This window comes from Sceloporus occidentalis, unplaced genomic scaffold (genome assembly GCF_023333645.1).
Source record: "Sceloporus occidentalis isolate IW3139 unplaced genomic scaffold, rSceOcc1.0.p SCAF_4, whole genome shotgun sequence".
NCBI lineage: Eukaryota > Metazoa > Chordata > Lepidosauria > Squamata > Phrynosomatidae > Sceloporus > Sceloporus occidentalis.
This window is the reverse complement of record NW_028316984.1, coordinates 62316555-62335082: the sequence shown is the minus strand read 5'-3', so window position 1 is coordinate 62335082 and position 18528 is coordinate 62316555. Positions and strand designations below refer to the sequence as shown.

General features: G+C 42.4%; 1 protein-coding gene across 5 annotated transcripts in view; it reads right to left on the bottom strand.

Moving 5' to 3' along the window:
* Positions 1 to 6604: 6604 nt before the first annotated feature.
* NCKAP5 (NCK associated protein 5) overlaps positions 6605 to 18528 on the bottom strand; it is a 783557-nt gene continuing 771633 nt past the window's right edge. For 4 of the 5 annotated variants that reach the window (XM_089520139.1, XM_089520143.1, XM_089520141.1 and 1 more), the window contains one exon: positions 6605 to 8042. In XM_089520139.1, coding sequence (XP_089376265.1) covers positions 7761 to 8042 — 282 coding nt within the window. In that variant the 3' untranslated portion in view covers positions 6605 to 7760. The remainder of the gene's footprint in view (positions 8043 to 18528) is intronic. The other variant, XM_089520144.1, reaches the window with a different exon arrangement.

The following is an 18528-nucleotide window of genomic DNA, read 5'->3' as shown; positions in this document are numbered from 1 at the left end:
CGGAAGGAAGGCGCCGGGCGGCGAGGCAAGAAAAGGAGGGCGGAGGGCGGGGAGGAGAGAGACCCCCTCCCCTCCCCAGGACCACGTGACTCACATTCCGGGTGACACCCCCCTCCCCCCATTTCATTCTGTTATTTTCCTGAAGAAAGTTTTTAGGAAGAGAAGAGCGTCTTCGAAGGTTTTGGTGGAAGAGGAGGAGGAGGAGGAGAGACACACCGAGGAGCTCCAAGTTTCTTAGCCAGAGGACCCCCAGATTATCCCCCCCAAAAGAGTCCACAGCCCCCCCCCCCGAAACTCTTCCCTTCAGGTTGCTTTTTACTGGAGGGTGCAGGGCAGAGATACGCATTCATCACCCAACGCCCGGCAATACAACAGGCTCCATTCATTCATCCATTCCTCCTTTCCCTCATCCATTCCTTGCCTCCGTCTCACAGACGCCACAGTTTCCCGTTGCTGAGCCCTGGGGTTGCTTTCTATAGGAGTCATTCCTCATCCAACGCCTGGCAATACAACAGGTGCCAAACGCCGGGCTCATCCATTCCTTCATCCCCTGCCTCCGTCTCCCAAAGAGTCCACAGTTTCCTCTTGCTGAGCCCCAGGCAACCTTGAGGTTGCTTTCTATGGGTGTGTGTGGGGCGGAAGCGCGTACTCCTCCGATACGACAGGCTCTTGCAGTGCTCAAGGCCATCCATCCATCATCCCTTTCCTCAGTCCTTCCCTGTCTCTGTCTCCCAGAGTCCACGGTTTCCCCTTGCTGAGCCTTGCTGGGTTGCTTTCTATGGGAGTCTGTGGGGTGACAGCGCTCTCCCAATACAACAGGCTCCAAATCAATCCAGACCTCCAAAGCTCAAGACTATCCATCCATCCATCCATCCATCCATCCCTTCCTTCCCTGCCTTGGTCGCCCTCCGTCTCACGTTGGCTCCTCTGCAGGGTGACCGGAGCGTCCTCCTTTTCCAGGACACGTCCTCCATTTCATCATTCTGTCCAGGAGGAATTCCCAAATGTTGAGCCTGACTACTAAGGAGCATGGATTTACATTTCTACGTGGGGTTTTTTTGTGGTTAGTTTATTGTCCTCCATTTCCCCCGACTGTCCTCCATTTGGGGTGCCTCCTTGGTGGTGAGGCCACACCTGGCCATCCTGCCCTTTCTCTGACAGGCGCTTGGACCTCTTCCCAGTTTTCCCTTTACCTTGCCCTTTCTCCCTTTGGGAAATTAGAAAGACAAACCCCCAAACCCTGGAGGACTTTATAAGAGTTTAGCCTACCCTTCTTAACAACCAACTGGACACTTCCCTCCCGCTTCCCGCGTCTTGGCTGGGGCCAGTGGTTCTGGTTGTGTGAATACGCAAACAGCAAAGCGGGGGGCTTTGTGTATTTACTTAATGGCGGCGGCCGCACAGCAGAGAATAAGGCTGAGTCGAAGGAGGAGGGAAGTAGGCTTCTCGCTTCCCTTCCATGACCAGACTGGCCACCAGCCGTCCTCCTTTTCCAGGACATGTCCTCCATTCCCACTCTCTCCAGGAGGAATTCCAATTATGAAGCCCATTTCGAGCATGACTATGAACCATGAATTTATATCAGAATTTCTAGCTTTTCTCGGGTCGTATCCTCCACTTCTCTTGCAGGTCCTACATTTTGCGATGAGGACATAGGAAGCCTGGGCCAGAGTTTTAAGCCAGACGGGAGCCTCCTTCCCTGACCAAGAGATGGAGGACAGAAACCAGGGAGAGCACCAGAGCCTTCTCCTTTCCCAGGACGTGTCCTCCATTTCAGCCATCTGATCGGGAGCGATTCCCAAATGCCCTTCAGCTCTCCTCACCGCAAAGGAGGAAAAAGGCACCGCAAAATGTAGGATATTCAATGAAAGCGTAGTACATCACAAAAGCTCAAAACACTCCTGTAAGTGTAAGTGCATGCTTCTTAGTCATGCTCCAAATGGAGGACGTTTTGGAGTCCCTCCTGAATGGACAGAAGGTGGAAATGGAGGACATGAAAAGGAGGACTCTCTGGTCGCCCTGTCCAGTTGGAGCACGACCAAGAAACGTGTATATGAGTGTTTCCAGCTTTTCTCGGGCCTTTTCTTGGGCATGAATTTATATGTTTTCAGCTTTTCTTGGTGGGTATTAATTTATGAATGTTTGTAGCTCTCCGTCGGGGCCTTTTTATCTGTGTGTAGCTTTTCTTAGGTCTTTTCTTGGGCATGAATTCCTCTTGAGCTTTTCTTGGGTCCTGCCCTCCCCCGCTTTTGGTCAGGAATGCCCTCCCTTTTGCGGTGCCTCTCTGGCCAACCTGGCAGAGACCCCCATTTCAAGTAGCCTTTCCACATCCAGAGAGCCTCAATGGCGACGCCTTCGACCCCAAACAAGAAGGGCACCCCTTCCTTTCCCTCAGCCACGCAGGAGTCTGTTTAGAAACCGGCCATCCCTTTGAGCCGGGGCCTCCCTCCTGCTGCCTTTCATTGGCTCAGGGAAAGCAAGGACCTATGCTTCCCGCCAAAAAAAAGTGTGGGCAGGAGTAACAACCTTTCCCCCTCCGTCCTCAGGCTTTGAGGGGGGGGGGATGGGAAGAGAAACCCCAGCCTGGTGCCCGGCGGTACGTGCTGCTCCTTGGCTCTCCTCTTAGTAGGACCTTTGGGCAGCGGCGGCGGCGGCAGTTGCAGCAGCTTGTTGCATTGCGGAGGGCTTGCAGTTGCCTCTACCCTGCGGAAACAATCCGGTTTGACACCACTTTTTAATGCTGTGGCATTCTGGCCAGCTAGCAAGTCCACACCAGAGCAAAGCTTGGAATTGAAGGGGAACTGTACATTTTGAGGCGCAATTCGGTCCCTTCATCCACAGCAAGCAATTGGCCATAAACTGCTCCCTTGCGCAGATTGCTTCCTCCAGTTGCACTGGGGGGAAAGCTCACACACCCACCCACAAGGGACAAGTGCCCTGAAGGAAGAAGCCTCCTCTCTCCCCTCCGCCACCACAAGCAGACGCCTCCTAACTCAAAACTAAGGGAGACCTTGTCTGGTTTGGAAGCGTACAAAAGCGGGCTTCAACCAGGAGGAGGAGGAGGAGGAGACGCAAGGTGCTGCGGAGGAACAACGGTTGTTGTGTGTCTCTAAGTCATTTTTGACTTGTATGGCGACCCTAAGGTGGGGGTTTTCTGGACAAGTTTCTTCCGACTGGGTTTGCCACGGCCATCCTCTGAGGCTGAGAGAGCGTGACTTGCCCAAGTGGGTTTAAAAAGATGCTCTAGTACTCCAACCACTCCACCATGATCCATCTTCCCCAATAGTCATGGTCTGTGTCTGCCCGGCGTCTCCAAGCACCTCCCTCCCTCTCTCCTTCCTCGGGAGCATCTTTTACCCCCTAACCCTGCAGAAATATCCCGGTTTGGTAGGGCTTTAAGTGCCATGGCTCGATGCTATGGGATTCTGGGATTTGTATTTTGTGGTGGCACCGGTGCCCAGAATCCCATAGCATCAAGCCATGGCAGTTAAAGCCCTGCCAAACCGATCAGTTCCTCTCTTCTCTTCTGCTTCATTAAAAAATGGGAAAGGTTCTCCAGGCATAGTTGGGTTACTACTCTCCCAGAAGCCCTGGCCAGCATAGCCAGTGGTGGTGGATGCTGGGAATTGGAGTCGGACAACATCTGGAGGGCTGGATAGGCTTTTTCCCAGCGGCGCTGGGAAGCATGGGGAGCGCTGTCTGGCGTTTGTGTGGAGAAGGAGTCTAATGCTAGACTCAAGCAAACTAGAGGCAGCCAGGCTTGTGGCTTTGGATTGTGCTTCCCAGCGCATCCTGGTTGTAAGGGAGGATGTCTTTCTTGCCTTTGCAGGTTGGAGAGGGGAAAAGTAAGGCTACCAGCCCCTACTTGCCACTGAGCCAGGGGCAAGAATAAGGACTAGAATAAGGAGCAAGAATAAGCCCTTGAAGATGCTGCATGCCAACTCCGAGCAGCCCTCGCCCTTAGATATGCTCCCTAGGGCACATAGGAGTTTACTTATTTATTTATTTTGCAGTCCAGTAACATCCAGAAGGCTGCTGCACTTGTATGTAGCGAGATCTGGAAGGAAGAAGTTGGCAGCAGCAGCTTTCCTACGCTTTACATTTGAGGAAGTAGACTGAAATCTACGAAAGCTTCTGCTGCCAACTTCTTTCTTTCAGCCTCAAAGGTGCGACAAGATCTCTCTTCATACTGACTCTACAGACTAACACGGCTATATCTTTGAATTCTGTCTCAAAGGTGTTGCAAAATACTAAGTTCTTGTGGCTTTTTCAGGCTATGAAGCCATGTTCTAGAAGAGTTTATTCCTTTCCCCACTTCTCCCTTTCCCCTCAGCCTCTTCAACTGCTGCAAACTGAATTCAAAATGTGAAGTCGGAGAAAAAAAACCCACAAAAAATATGGATGCCAGCCATGAAAGCCTTCGATTGCACACTGGGTGCAAGATGCTTTGGCAGACTGCTTCTCCTCTTGCTGCCTGTTGCATGGGAGCCCCTTGCGTCTCAGGAAAAGAAGTGGATTGGCTTTATGTGAAGTCAAGGGGTTTTGGGTGGCCAGGAGGGTGCCCAGCCACTCTCCTCCTTTTCCAGGTCCTGTCCTACATTTCAACTTTCTGCCCAGGAGTCATTCCCTAATGTCCTTTAGTGGCCACCCAAACTCCCCTTTGGGAAGTGCAGCCCCTCTTCTCCTGACCAGTAACTCCCAGCAGTGGCTTCCTTGTGGCTTCATTCATTAGCCCCTGAAAGCCAAAGGGGCAAACCAGCTGACCCAGGAGCCAGCTGTGCTTTGAGTGTCCAGAGCTGTATTAACTAGTCACCTAAATACGCTGACTCATCTTGGAAGCTAAGCAGGGTCAGGCCTGGCTAGTACTTGGGTGGGAGACTGCCAAAGAACACCAGGGTCTGTAGGCTCTGTTTCAGAGGTAGGACCAGGCAAAAGAACCTCTTGAGTATTCCTTGCTTAAGAAAACGATATGAAATTCCTGAGGTCCTCATAAATCAACAGGAGATTGGAAGGGGCATATGCACTCATTAACTAATATGGTACATATAGGACAACTGTATTTTAGAGCCAGTGTGGGGTAGTGGTTTGAGTGTTGGACTAGGATGCTGAAGACCACGGTTCAGCCATGAAACCCACTGGGTGACCTTGGGCAAGTCACAATCTCTCAACCTCAGGGGAAGGGAATGGCAAACCTCCTCTGAACAAATCCTGCCAAGAAAAAAAAAACTATAATGGGTTCACCTTAGGGTTCCCATAAATTGAAAACTTGAAGGTGCACAACAACAACAACCAGGTGGCAAACAGGCATGAGAAAGCAGTCTCCACATTTTTGTGGTCACAATGCAGAAGAAAATAGTTGCAATGGAGTTTATCACATGGGAGGAATTTCTCTTAATTTCTAATGAAAAGAAAGAGGGGCCAGAATGCATTCACGTGAATTCGCTAGTTCAGCAAATTTTTGTGAATTCGAATTGCATTAGAACTGACTTCCCATTGCCCTAAAATTGCCGGAAATTGCATGTGGTAGTCTATCACGTAATAACATGAAACCCCATGATTGCGTTCGGATTGCCATTGGACAGGGTGACCAAATGTCCTATCCGCAAAGGAGGACAAGGCACTGCAAAATGTTGGACCTTCAAGAAAAATAGGGGACATGACCAAAGAAAAGCTAAAAATACTCATGTAAATAGAAATTCATGTTTCTTAGTCATGCTCAAAGTTCATGCTGAAGTTCTCCTGGAAATGGACTTCTGGTCATCTTGCTCCCAGGTGAGGGTTGGCCCTCCTCCTTCACAGGAAGGAAATGGTGAACCCCTCTTTCTTTTATTCCTACAGGTTTCCCTCCAAAGAAACAATGCAGTGTAAGTGAATTGAGACTCCATCATTAAGGTTGGGGCTCTTCATTCCATCCAATGGCCCTTACACAAGAAACCTGGAAAAAAAAGCACATGCCATAAACATAAAATGAATAAATAAAGACCATTTTTACTTTATCATCGGCCCAGGCCTCTACCTCTGCTTTTTCTCCCTGCCAACCGTAATTTTCAGCCTTCCATTTTGTGGCTGGAGTGCTTCATCTTGCACAAGATAATGTGTGTTGTATGTCTATTACAACTCATATTCTGGCCCCTGATGGCTTTTTCCAGCCTCATCTTTCACAGACCACTCTTTGCTTTTCATTATTCACCGTCTTGTCTCAAAAGAGAGAGGGAGCAGGCACTAGAGAGGCCTGAATTAACCTTAAATTAGTTTTTAGTTGCCATGTAGCAAATTCATTTGACTGATTTTGTATCCTGTCTGCACATTTATTAATGGAGGAATGAACGTAAGGCTTCATAGTGTGAGAAAGGAAACGGCTGGTAAATAGTTAACCACACCTTCCTTACAGCTAATTCTCTTTCTGAGGAAATGTTGCTACATTTCTTGACACTTATATTTTACACAAAACTGGAAAAATGGTTCTTAACAATCCATTTTCAGGTAGTTTTTTGGAATCTCTTAACAAAATGCATGCTTAATATGTATAAGAGGACAGGGATATATTTCATTGTTTTGATATCCAGATGTGATATGACTTTTATTCAGAAATAAATGCCAAAAGAAGTTCCATCAAAGTCAGACCATGAAACCCCACCCTGAATGTATATTTTAAACAACATGAAATGTAAAATTGCACAAAAGTATTGACAGTGTAACACGGGTAGTATAACGTCATACTGGGGAGATGTGTGAGTAGGGGAGAATGAACAGACATACACTACAAACCTAATAAAGCTGCTAGAAGTATCCCAAATATAGCTTGCTTACAGACTGCTGTACAAAAGTTTGTTATAAATACCTCACATCTAGAAAAAATACGTCCCACCTTTGAAATAGACTTTCCCCTTACATATAAACAGCCTTGTAGGGGGGGAAAAGCCCTCTACAAATCTGTTTGCTAGCACCAATCATTTTCTTGTTAAAAAATTTAAAGTGTAAATTGCAAATATAAATTGCATTTTAGTCCATGATTTCCAGATTAATAGAGTTATGGTAAAAATCAGAACAGAGTCGAATCAACAGAACAGGTAATTATGATGGAAAGCTACAGATAAATGGGAAGAAGAATATGTCTTTGAGGTTTTGCCCAAACAACATCTGACAAAAATATGAGCTCACTGAGAATCTCAGTTTCAAAATTGCACTGAGATAGCTTTTTTAAAAATGTATGTTGTACAATGTGATCCAATGAAATTCATTATAGACAATTTGGCAAGTTCAAATTTGCATTAAAGTAGTAATTCTACATACAGTTTTAAGACTAAAAAGTTTATAAATCTTTATTTTACAACAAAAAGGTCACTAACTTTGTTAATATTAACATCAATGTTTACAGTTAGTAAACTGCCATTTCAAGAGCATGGCACTAATTAGTATTTATTGCTGTCACGTTTTACTACAAATATAATTTTCTTTCCCCTCATCCCCAAAGAACATTTTTTACAACTTCTGTACAAATATTCATAAAAGTGCAAAATTAAGACTATTCTTTTTAAGTAACCCGAGTTATGGTAACTATTTAAGTTTCAGTCTTGCTGTTACAATGCAGCTTACTCCCTCTTTATTGCTCGATATGAATATACCTAGATATATCATACAATGAGTCTTAGCAACTTGCTTGGAAAATTTTGAATGGCTCTTCCTTTAAAACAACAACAACAATTTCTCTTCTTCCTTAAGTGCTCCATTTAGTGTCCATTGCACTGGTGAGTGTCTCTTCATGCATCATTTGAGCCTTGGCTTGCACAAGATGAGAAGCTATCATATAATGAGTCACTCAAGGATTCCAAGTGGTCTGTACCAGGCCTATCAGAACTGGTTAGAGAAACTTCTGCATTCTTCTCAATTTCTTCTTTTTGCCCTTCAACAACATGCAGACTGTTCTTCTCTTTTGCCAAGAAAATGCTTCTGCTGCTGTTAAACGTGTTGAGAGACTCCAGGGAAATTTTAGATAACCTCTTCCCAGAATCTTTCTCTTTCTCCTCAGGTTGCTTCAATTTCTGAAACACATTAGGGAAGGAGGGGGCAAGAAATTAGAAATGACAGTTCTTGAAAAAACAATATGAAAACAAAAGTTATCTAAACTGTAAATAGTCAATTATGGCATGATCACTGGTAACTGTCAAAAAGGAATCACTAGTTAAATACTTTGGGGCTTAAGTCCCTCCCCCCAAATTAAATGCCATAATAAAGTCCATTTTGGGATAAATCATAGCTTTAATGATTCTGCTCAGGCAAATAGGACTCAATCTGCAAAACAGTTAAGTGTCATTTACATTTTAAGCAGCTGATATTGGAATTGGTATGTGTGAAGTATCTCCAGCACCACATAATTTACATTTTCCATTCTTCTTAAGGAATGATTTCTGAGGACAACTGGATATTCATCAGACTCCATTATTTATTTCATTTGGACTTCAACGCACTCTATCTTGAGAGCTTGTGGCACTCACAGAGGTTGTACTGCATACAATTCAGCAGAAGATAAGATATAGTTAAAACAGCAATGTTTAAGTAATGTAAAATGCCAGCAAAAGATCAGGTCGTATTGATTTCAATGGATGGGATCAAGACTGCAGTACATACAACTAGGCTGGCCTGGGCTGTTGGTCCTGCTTAATGAAGAGGATTCTGTGTGATTCCCTTTCCCCTTGCACCATAGCTAGACCCATTCACACAGTTTCTCTAAACTTCTGAAGTATTTTTGAAAGTTAGGGAGGAAGGGCTGCTGCTTCTATGGGAAGAAAATAACAGGAAAGTTTGCTTCAGATAGCAGAGTTGCACACACTCAATCCAATGAAGTATTAAGTGCCTTGATTCCAATTTTTGTGTTTATAGTTGGCCCTTCATATCCATGGATTCAAGTTTGAAAATATTTTTTAAAAATATAAATTCCAAAAAGCAAACCTTGATCTTGCAATTTTATACAAGGGGCACCATTTTATTATCCACTGTATTTAATGGGACTTGGACATCCACAGATTTTGGTATCCATGGCAGCAGGGTCCTAGAACCTATTCCCAGCCTGTGTGTTTTAATGCTACAAAGTAATGTTTGATTGCAAAATTTCATACAGAACTAGATCTACACCTATGGAGCTGGCATTCTGTTAATGGCATACACATGTAGGTGACACTATGCATACAGGGCAAATTATTCGCCATAGCACAACATATATGCTCTGCTGACAATGGCGGAAGTGGAGTTCCACATATAGCAAAGTTGTGCATTGTGTTTATGCACTGTACATTATAGTTACACGTTGTGCAATGGCACCAAGTCATTGCCAAACATTGCATGATGTTGCTATTCTGCATGGGGGTTGCTGAAATGTGGTGGGGCACTTTTATTCATCAATGTTGAATTAACAGAAGATCTGCTAACCAAAGACCTAACATCTGTTGGCACCATGTGGCAGAATAAGCCATCATTGCTTTCAAATCTACATGCATTATTTTTGTAGAAGGTAAGAAATCTATCAGGCAGAGAACCACATATGGGAAAATTTGCTGTGACCATAGTGCCATTCCACGTGTGCCACCCCCATGGTGCCATCCCAAGCATGGCTAGGACAGGTAGCTCTTCACAGAGGAGCATTTACCTCAGCAGGAACTATTTTGTTTTGTTGTGTAGGAAATTACCCCATAATGATAACCATGATACTATTAATCTTCCTAGCTTTATAAAAATGGCTATCTATCTTTATGTCAATTTACTAATGGGGAGGGGTCATGCCAAGATTTATTTTCAGCCAGGAATAACAGTGGTAATATGTCGAAGGCACATGTTAGTTACATTTTTCTTCTTTTTGCAGTAAAGGAAGTAGGCACCCAAAACAAAATATTCTGCCAGATATGGATAATTGCTTTCTGGTTCTGGATGTTTGGGTATTATGAAACACAATTTATTCTAGACTAGGAGTGAGCAAAGTTTGAGCCCAGTTGTTGCTGGAGAACAACTCCCATCAATCTTAGTCAGCATGTCCAGTGGTGAGAAATGCTAGGAGCTGTATAACATTTAGACAGCTGCATTTCTCCTAAACCAACAACCTTTGGACAGCTACACTTCTCCTAAACCAGTCTGATACCCACAAACATTCTTTGTGGACATGGGGCATTTTTATCTGGTGGAACCTACTGACAATTCCCCATGGGGTCAGAAAATACAGTAGAACCACTCAATGCAAGTTTTTTTTTTTAAATCTTTCTGCATGTGTGTTTAAAGGAGATTCTATATAATGCAGACATTAATGAAACTTGTTAGAAATTTGTTAGTAAATAATCTTGCATTTTGCATGTGTAAGCCCATTGAACTAAAATTCTCTACAATAGAAACGAAAGCGACAAGGGAGGAAATTACACTGAACTGTCCAATCCCCTCAGACCAGAATCAATCAGATAGCAGCTAAGTCTACTTGCAGTTTGATGAAACTACACAAAATGAAACAATGGACATATATTAAAAATGCACAGCTGAATTGTACAGTATCAAATTTATCTCTGCTTGAAGACTTTTTATCACCTGTTTTAGGAAGGAGTTCAATAAAAAAAAAGTGAAACCTGGTTTTCTCAATCAGCTTTAAAAAAATCTTTCATCTCTTGATTCAGATAATATAATCAAAGAAATATGTAACTCTGAACATATTTGGGGCTTTACAGATGCACAAGGTTTCCAGCATCTATTGTTAAATGAGGTGTACTATTCATACAGTAAAGGCATACTCATTCCTCATTTTCAGTATTTGTGCCAGGAGAAATGAATGGATCAATAGACTATTGGCAGCCCAAGAACAAACACTGTTACTTTCTGTTTGGAAAGCAAGTGAAACGGCTGATTTAGGATCATCCAACAAGCATATAGATAGGATAATACAGAGCATATCAGAGAAGAGAAGACACTGCAACAAAGGAACACTTTGAAAATTACTCCTGAAGACGTAGCTTCTGTTTTGATGGATCAGTTAAACATAAACTCAACATACTTCTCATGCATAATTTTTTTAAAAAGCTACAAATATTTGCTATTCTTATATTTCATGTCTGGTGGGACATGGTTACTTAAAAATTAAAAGGCAAAATGATAATAATCCATACTTCGTATTCTAGAAATAAAAGGAGTCAATGTGATGGACCTATATTTGCTGCTGGGTTACATGAATATAATTTACACCATCTATTTTTCCATAATCAGACTATAGCATCTATGCCTGCCTATTCCATTCTGAGGGTGAGGTAAGCCATCTGAAATCTAAGTCCAACATGTATTGATCAAAGCAACCCAGCACTAAATACATCATGGGAGCAAATGTCTCTTAAAATCAATAGGGCTGCAAGGAACAACAGATCCAATAAAAGGCATGTGCTCACGTATGACTTAAAATGATTTTTAATGCTTCTGCTTTCATTCATTATACACTGTATGCCTGCATACGATGAAGCACCTCTATATATGTTTAGACAATCATTTCCCTTTATAGGAAAAACAACAACAGCTTTTGCACTTTGGATAATGTCCAGTATGTTGAACTTCACAGTATTCTAGTGGTCTAACAAATTAAACCATAATCAATAGTAAAAAGGTAAAGGTTTCCCCTTTGACAAGGTTGTCAAGTCATGTCTGACTGTAGGGGGCAGTGCTCATCTCCATTACTAAGCTGAAGAGCCAGCGTTGTCAAATATTACTTACTCTGTGGGTCATGTGGCCAACATGACTACACAGAACACTGTCTTCCATAGCAGGAAGAAATTTCATAATGATGATGTCAATCCAATTTCCCCTTTGTTGTTGTGTGCCTTCAAGTTGTTTCTGACTTACGGTGACCCTAAGGAGAACCTATCATGGGACTTTCTAGGGCTGAGAGTGTGTGACTCACCCAAGGTAACCCAGTGGGTTTCCATGGCAGAGCAGGGAATCAAACTCTTATCTCCAATGCTAGAGTCCAATGCTAGAATCAGTACATTATGCTGGCTATCAATACCTCTTAGTGTGGCATAAAGACCTGTATGTGTACATACACCACACAGCACTATGAAACCCTCAAGCAGAACAGGAACATTGTACAACACATGTTAATGACTGGGTGCCATGTCACAATACATGATGCACAACCTCAGTGCATAGGATGGTCAACCAACTTGTCATAAGTTTTATTTTGAAGTCAGAGTCAGCGTTGATACATTTCTACCGACTTTATCTCTGACTCCACCAACATTTTCTTCTGATTCCATGATAACAAATTCAACTCTGCAGTTCTGCTGCTAATCCCCTTTTGGTACATGGCAAATTGACTCTCTTCTCTCACCCCCAAGGAACCCAAGAGCTCCAGCAGCTATGATGGTGGAGCTTCTGGTTGCCGGTCAAGGAAAGCCCATAGACCCCTATAGCAGACTCCCCATGGGTGGGGCGATCCACAACAACCTATAGTCCCTAGGCTGCACAGGCAAGATGAGAGGATTGCTACAGTTTTGTTTGGCATGTGCATGGTGGCAGGGAGAAAAACAACATGTCCCTGCCTAGCTCCACTAACACTGTGAAAAGAATGCAGTTTTATCCCGATAGTACACTTAGCTTAAGTGTGCTCATTGCTCTCAACCAGCGACTCAGATAATTGTTTATATAGATAAGGATCTAAAAACTCTTAGCATGAATGGAAACTACTTCTGTGCTATTGAAGCATTGTTAATTCTGCTTCTGATTGCTCCCTCACACATAACCGTACCACACTTTGGGAAGATCTTGCTATCAAGAATACTTGGGAAAGGTGTGGGTTGACAGCTATAGTAAAGAGAAGCAGCACAATAAGCCATTCCTGGTACTCACATTTTTAAATATATATATATATGTATATTGACAGTTTAATTTCTAAATCTGAGTCACAGACCACTGAGCTATTGGCAGCCCAGTTCTACAAATCAAATTCAGCTGCCACACATGAATTGTTGATTTTATTGGAATTTGAATCTAGAAATGGCTTGCAGAAGATATCCCTGCAGTACTAATCTATACAGATCTCTCAGGAGATCTCTCAAGAGGTGACAACTGGCAAATAGAGCCAGTTTTAGATGGAGAAGCACCACTTCCAAAGGTTGCCCTGAAGATTCTTGTTGCATTGCCAGTAACACTGTTCCTGACACTGTTGTAAGGGCCTTAGCTGTACATCTAAGGTTGTGGTTTGAATCTTACCCATGGTCTTTGGCTGTAAAATGTCAAACCATTAAATGAATCTGTATTTTTTCACATACTCTGTGCTATACAGTTTTGTTCAGAATATACAAGGCACAACTAAAAAAGATTTTTACAGAAAGAACACAATAATAATTTGAATAAGTGCTGTACAGATTTGTTTACATACTATCCCACCACCCTTAGGTAGAACCTAGACTAGTACATCTCTGTTAATGTCATTAACAAACTGAGAAAGAATGTCCTCTTTCTTCCCAAATTGCCTCATTTTAATGTAAGATCAGTTCCATAGAAATCAGTGCACTTAAACTGGGTATCAACAATGTGCCATAAGACTGTCCTAAGATAATAAAAACTATATTATAAGGAGAAAGGCATGGAAACTTTTAACAAAGTGGTGGAAACTGTGTAGACACAAAACCAGATTCTTCCTAAGAGAATTTAGGGATAAAGGTGCAAAGGAAGATCAGGTAATTCCCCTCTAACCCTGGCCAGGGAACTAACAGGCTGACTCTGGATGAAGAAACAGTATGAACATGGATGAAAATAAATTGGAAAGCCCTTCTATGGCTAAATTTGCACTGCAGAAATAATTCAGTTTGACACCACTTTGGCTACATCCACACTGCAGGAATAATCCAATTTGATACCACTTTAACTACAATGGCTCAGTGTTATGGAATTCTTGGTACAGTCGACCCTTGTTATACGCTGGGGTTTGGTTCCAAGATCCACCGTGTATAACAAAATCCGTGTATACTCAAGTCCCATTAAATATAATGACATAGCAAAATGGTGTCCCTTATAAAAAATGGAAGATCAAGGTAAATTTATACTTTTTTGAACATTTTCAAACCATGGATGCTTAAATCTGTGTATAAAAAACCCGTGTATAAGAAGGGCCGACTGTATTTCAATTTGTTGTGGCACCAGAGAAGGCTAAATATCTCACAAAACTACAATTCCCAGAATTCCATAGCCTTGAGCCATGGCAATTAAAGTCGTGTCAAACAGCATATTTCTGCTGTGTGGATGCAGCCTTTGACTGCCATGGCTCAATGCTATGGAATCCCAGGAACTGCAGCTTTCTGAGACATTTAGCTTTCTCTCTCAGAGAGCTCTGGTGACACAACAAAGTACAGAATTCCACAGCACAGCAGTTACAGTGGTGTCAAACTGCATTATTTCTGCAGTGCAGATGCAGCCTATATGTGTTGTGTCCAGCAATCCAAAAAGATATTCAATCAAATTATATGATGTTAAATCAAGATACAAAACCAAGACTGGCATCCTGCTCAGTATTTAAGATGTCACAATGCAGGCTTGCAACACTGTAATTATTAGAATCCACACTGCACCATTGCAATGACCACAAATGTTCCCCCAAACTTACCTTTGAAACCAGGCAGCCTCTTGAACATATGCATTTCGGAGGCACTGAAGAGCAAGGTGCTGAGTGGATGACATGTCTAGCCCTCTCTTGATAGCAAGGTAGGCTGCTTGTCATATTTCCCCTTGTTGATAGCTGGAGGTGTCATTGCTCAGCACTCCATTCTTCACTGCCTCAGAAATACTTCTTGGGAGTGAGAGGATTGCCTGGCTTGCATAGGTTTTGGAGTAGCACTGGGAGACTTACTGTATATATTTGTGTATAAGTCAAAACATTTTTGGCAAAAAAAATTCCCTGGGTGGACTTATACATGGATCAGTGCTGGAAAAAGGATCCAGTGAGAAAACATTAACAAAAGGGAGAGACATGAAGTATTCCTTGGCATGGTGGGGTGTGAAAGCAGTACTCCCATCCCATTACCTCCCCTTGCCCAAACTAGAGAAAGAATGGCAGCCCTCCCTCCTTTCTCACCTTCTTTTTCAAACCAAGCAACATTCAGCAACAATGTATGGGAGCCCAAAGAGAGACAGTAGCAGCCATTTCTAATAAGGGCCTTCTTGCATAAGCCTCATGAGGCTTGGCACTCTCACTGCAGAGTGTATATACCACAACTCCTTATTAAAATACAATATGTCCTTATTAAAAATAGTTAAAAATAAACTTACAATACAGCAAATTCTCATTAAAATGGAAGCATATACACTAAGAATCTAAATACATAGTCCTCCCCAAAATGCCAGTCCCAGGATTCCATAGGAAGCTGTCATGGTGGTTAAAGTGGAATGCAGTGCTATATTGTGTTGCATGAAAGGGCATCAGGAGCAAGTAAAGCTGGCAGGGCTGAGGCCCTCTTTTCTCCTATGACTTTTGGAGGGCTGCACAGACTTCTAAAAATGGCACAAGGTGGAGGGACACCCCCTCCCCCAGAAATAGCCCAAAGTTCATTTCTCTCTTTTGGAAAATATTTTTTAAAAATAGGGCACTCATCCTATTTAAAAAGTAAGTGAATGATCTTGGAAGTTTCCATGAGAGACAAGTCACCCAATTTTTCTTTTTTGGCGGGCCAGAAAAAGGATGCTTCTAGGGAAGCCCAGGCAAAAGGGTGGACCTAGAGGGTCTGCATGGCCCTCAAAACCTTGGGAGTTGTATGTATCCCACTTTGCCCATTCGTGGTATGTACACACAGATACAGCTGCCTGCATGTTTAGACTCTCCTTGAGGATGTGTCTGAAACAGTGAGAGGGGACTGAGGAACAGCATGTCAAATTTACCACTTCATTACTGAGCTGTTCCTAGTTTTAAAAGATAGTAGTCCCCAACATAATATGCACTGGAGTAAGCAGCTAGAAGGAAAACAGTTTCTTTATATATCACAGATTTGGACAAAAGAGTAGAGATAGGCCTGTTCCACACAGGCTGCGTGTACTAGGGTTAGAAAGGGGTGTCACTTCCTGATGCTCCTAATCCTAATATGCGCGGAGCGCGCACAAAATGGTGGCGCCCGTTCCACACGGGGGGCGCCATCTTTACGTAGCGGACACTCTGCGTCCGCACGTCGCACGTGCGTATGATGCTGCGAGTGCGCCATTGGCGCCTCACAGCGTCATATCCGCACCGCGGAAAGAAGCACCATTTTGGGGCTTCTTTTTGCTCCATGAGGGAGCCGCGCGGTTTGGCTGCTGCGGCTCCCTTGCAGAGCAACCGGCAGCAGCGCGAGACTGCCCCTTCTGGGCGGTCTGTAAAGCGCCATAGTTAGGCCAGAAAATATATTGTTTCCATTTTTGTGTTTGCCAGTGTGGTGAAGACATCGATGTTCTGATTCTCAACATCCATAATTAGGGACTGGGGCCATTTTTTTCTGGGGAAAACATATACAGTAATTGTCAAATGTGAAGGTGCTAGGCATACATATATATATATAATTCAGTCTCTCTCTTTCTCTCTCTCTGATTGGCAGCAGTTGCTTCCATATAATGCATGAAATATGCCTATAACTGATATTCAACACTGTATTTTTTTCATACTGAATTAAATGGTACTAACAAAATCAGTCCAGAGATAGAAAAGTGTGTCTTTTGTTTTTCCTATTTTTATATCAGACACCGTATAGTTTCCCATTTCTAAACTTCTTTGTCCTTGAGGAGTAACTTCCAATCATCTAATCATAATGTGGCAGCAGCTTTTGTAGTTAAGGATATGAGAGACAACTCGTGATGTATTTGTTAGCCAAGTAATATATGAAGAACCTTTTCCCAGCACACCTCTAAGTTTAATCTTCAAGACAACCTATTTGCAGAACAGATTAACATCTGCATCCTGCTGTCTTTGGAATAAAGACGTTACGCAATATAATCCTTATTACACATGGGCAAATCATTACAAAAGGGTGTGATTAATTATGTTCAAAAATAAACTCAATTACATATCATCTTCCTTCTTAAATTTATGGGAACAAACTTTTCTCATTTCTTGTTAAGAGAATAAAGCAGGGGCTACCCAGTTCTTGGAGCTTATCCAGCTAAGAACCCATCATATTCATTGTTCTCAGCCTTTGCTTTGAACATGCGTTACCTTTGTCTTTTGTGTATTGGGACTTTTGTAAATTTCTCTTTCCTGCATATTAAAAATCCTGCATAGAAACCTATTCTTGTGAAATGCCAGTGAAATGTCCCCACCCTCCGCAAAATAAAGGAAGCATATAATTAAAACAAAGGTTAGGTAATTTACCTAAAATAATCATCCTCTTTTCTTTTTGTAATTTTACTTTGTTAAGAACTATGATGATTTCTTACAATATCGCTATTTGTGGAGGGATTTCAATTTTGTTAAAGCCAAAGCTACTGATAGCTTTGGGATTATCCTGAACACAAAATATAGAAATGTTGTCAGCTGTGCTTAAAATAATTTGAAGACAGTGTAAAAAACAACAATAAGTAAAATTACAAACTTTTGGTTTAAACCGGAGATCTGTTTCAGATCCAAGCCACCACTGTATTTCCTCTAAATCCATGACCACTTTACTTTTGGCCTCTAAAAAGCAGAGTCTGGCTCAAAACTTTGTTGTTGTCTTTTGCTCATGTTTAAATCATTATTTTACTAATGCACTTTTAGTGTGAATCAGTACCTTTTCTTGCTGATAAGGGCCATTCTGCAGGATATCAGATAAATATTGTATCTAGGGGAATTGGATGGCTCAGGGATTTGGTAACAGTATATAGAGCCTTTAACCCAGAGGTCAATGGTTCAGATCAAATCTGGCCTACACAAGTGACTGAAAATCATTATTATCACAAGCTTGCTTGATGGACCCTGACTAACTCCTGATACTGAGTTTATTTGCCAGGTGTTCACAGCATCTGGAAAGGGAAAAGTAGAAAAAGGATGGGGGGAGGAATCACTAAAAGAAAGCAAACAAAAAACAAAAAACAAATAAACCAATATCTACAACCTATTTTCTTGTTATCAGATTCTGGATGGGGTTTATTGATAATTCAAAATTACAGTGTGCATATATGAACACACACACACACACTCTCATCCTTAAGGGTTTAATTAAAACCGTATTGCCAAATTAATAATTACGTTTATTCAAGCAAGCAAAATAGCATGATATGCTACATGTTGTACATTCAAGCAAATAAACTGCAGTATAGAATATCCCTTACCTGTCAGTCTGCTATACTAATTATTCTGCAGAAATGTATATGTATTCATTTCCTTTAAGAAAAATCTAGGCCAGAATTCTCTATTGCAGTCCACATTGCGAAACTTTATGCATACTAGCTATGTAGCAGAAGCACTAAGAACCCTGTTAGTGAATTGTGAAGATACATTACTGAACACCAGCAAGTTTTCTGATGCACCTCAGCCTCATTGTGCATACGTCCGGATGTGCACTTTGCTGTCTCCCCTAT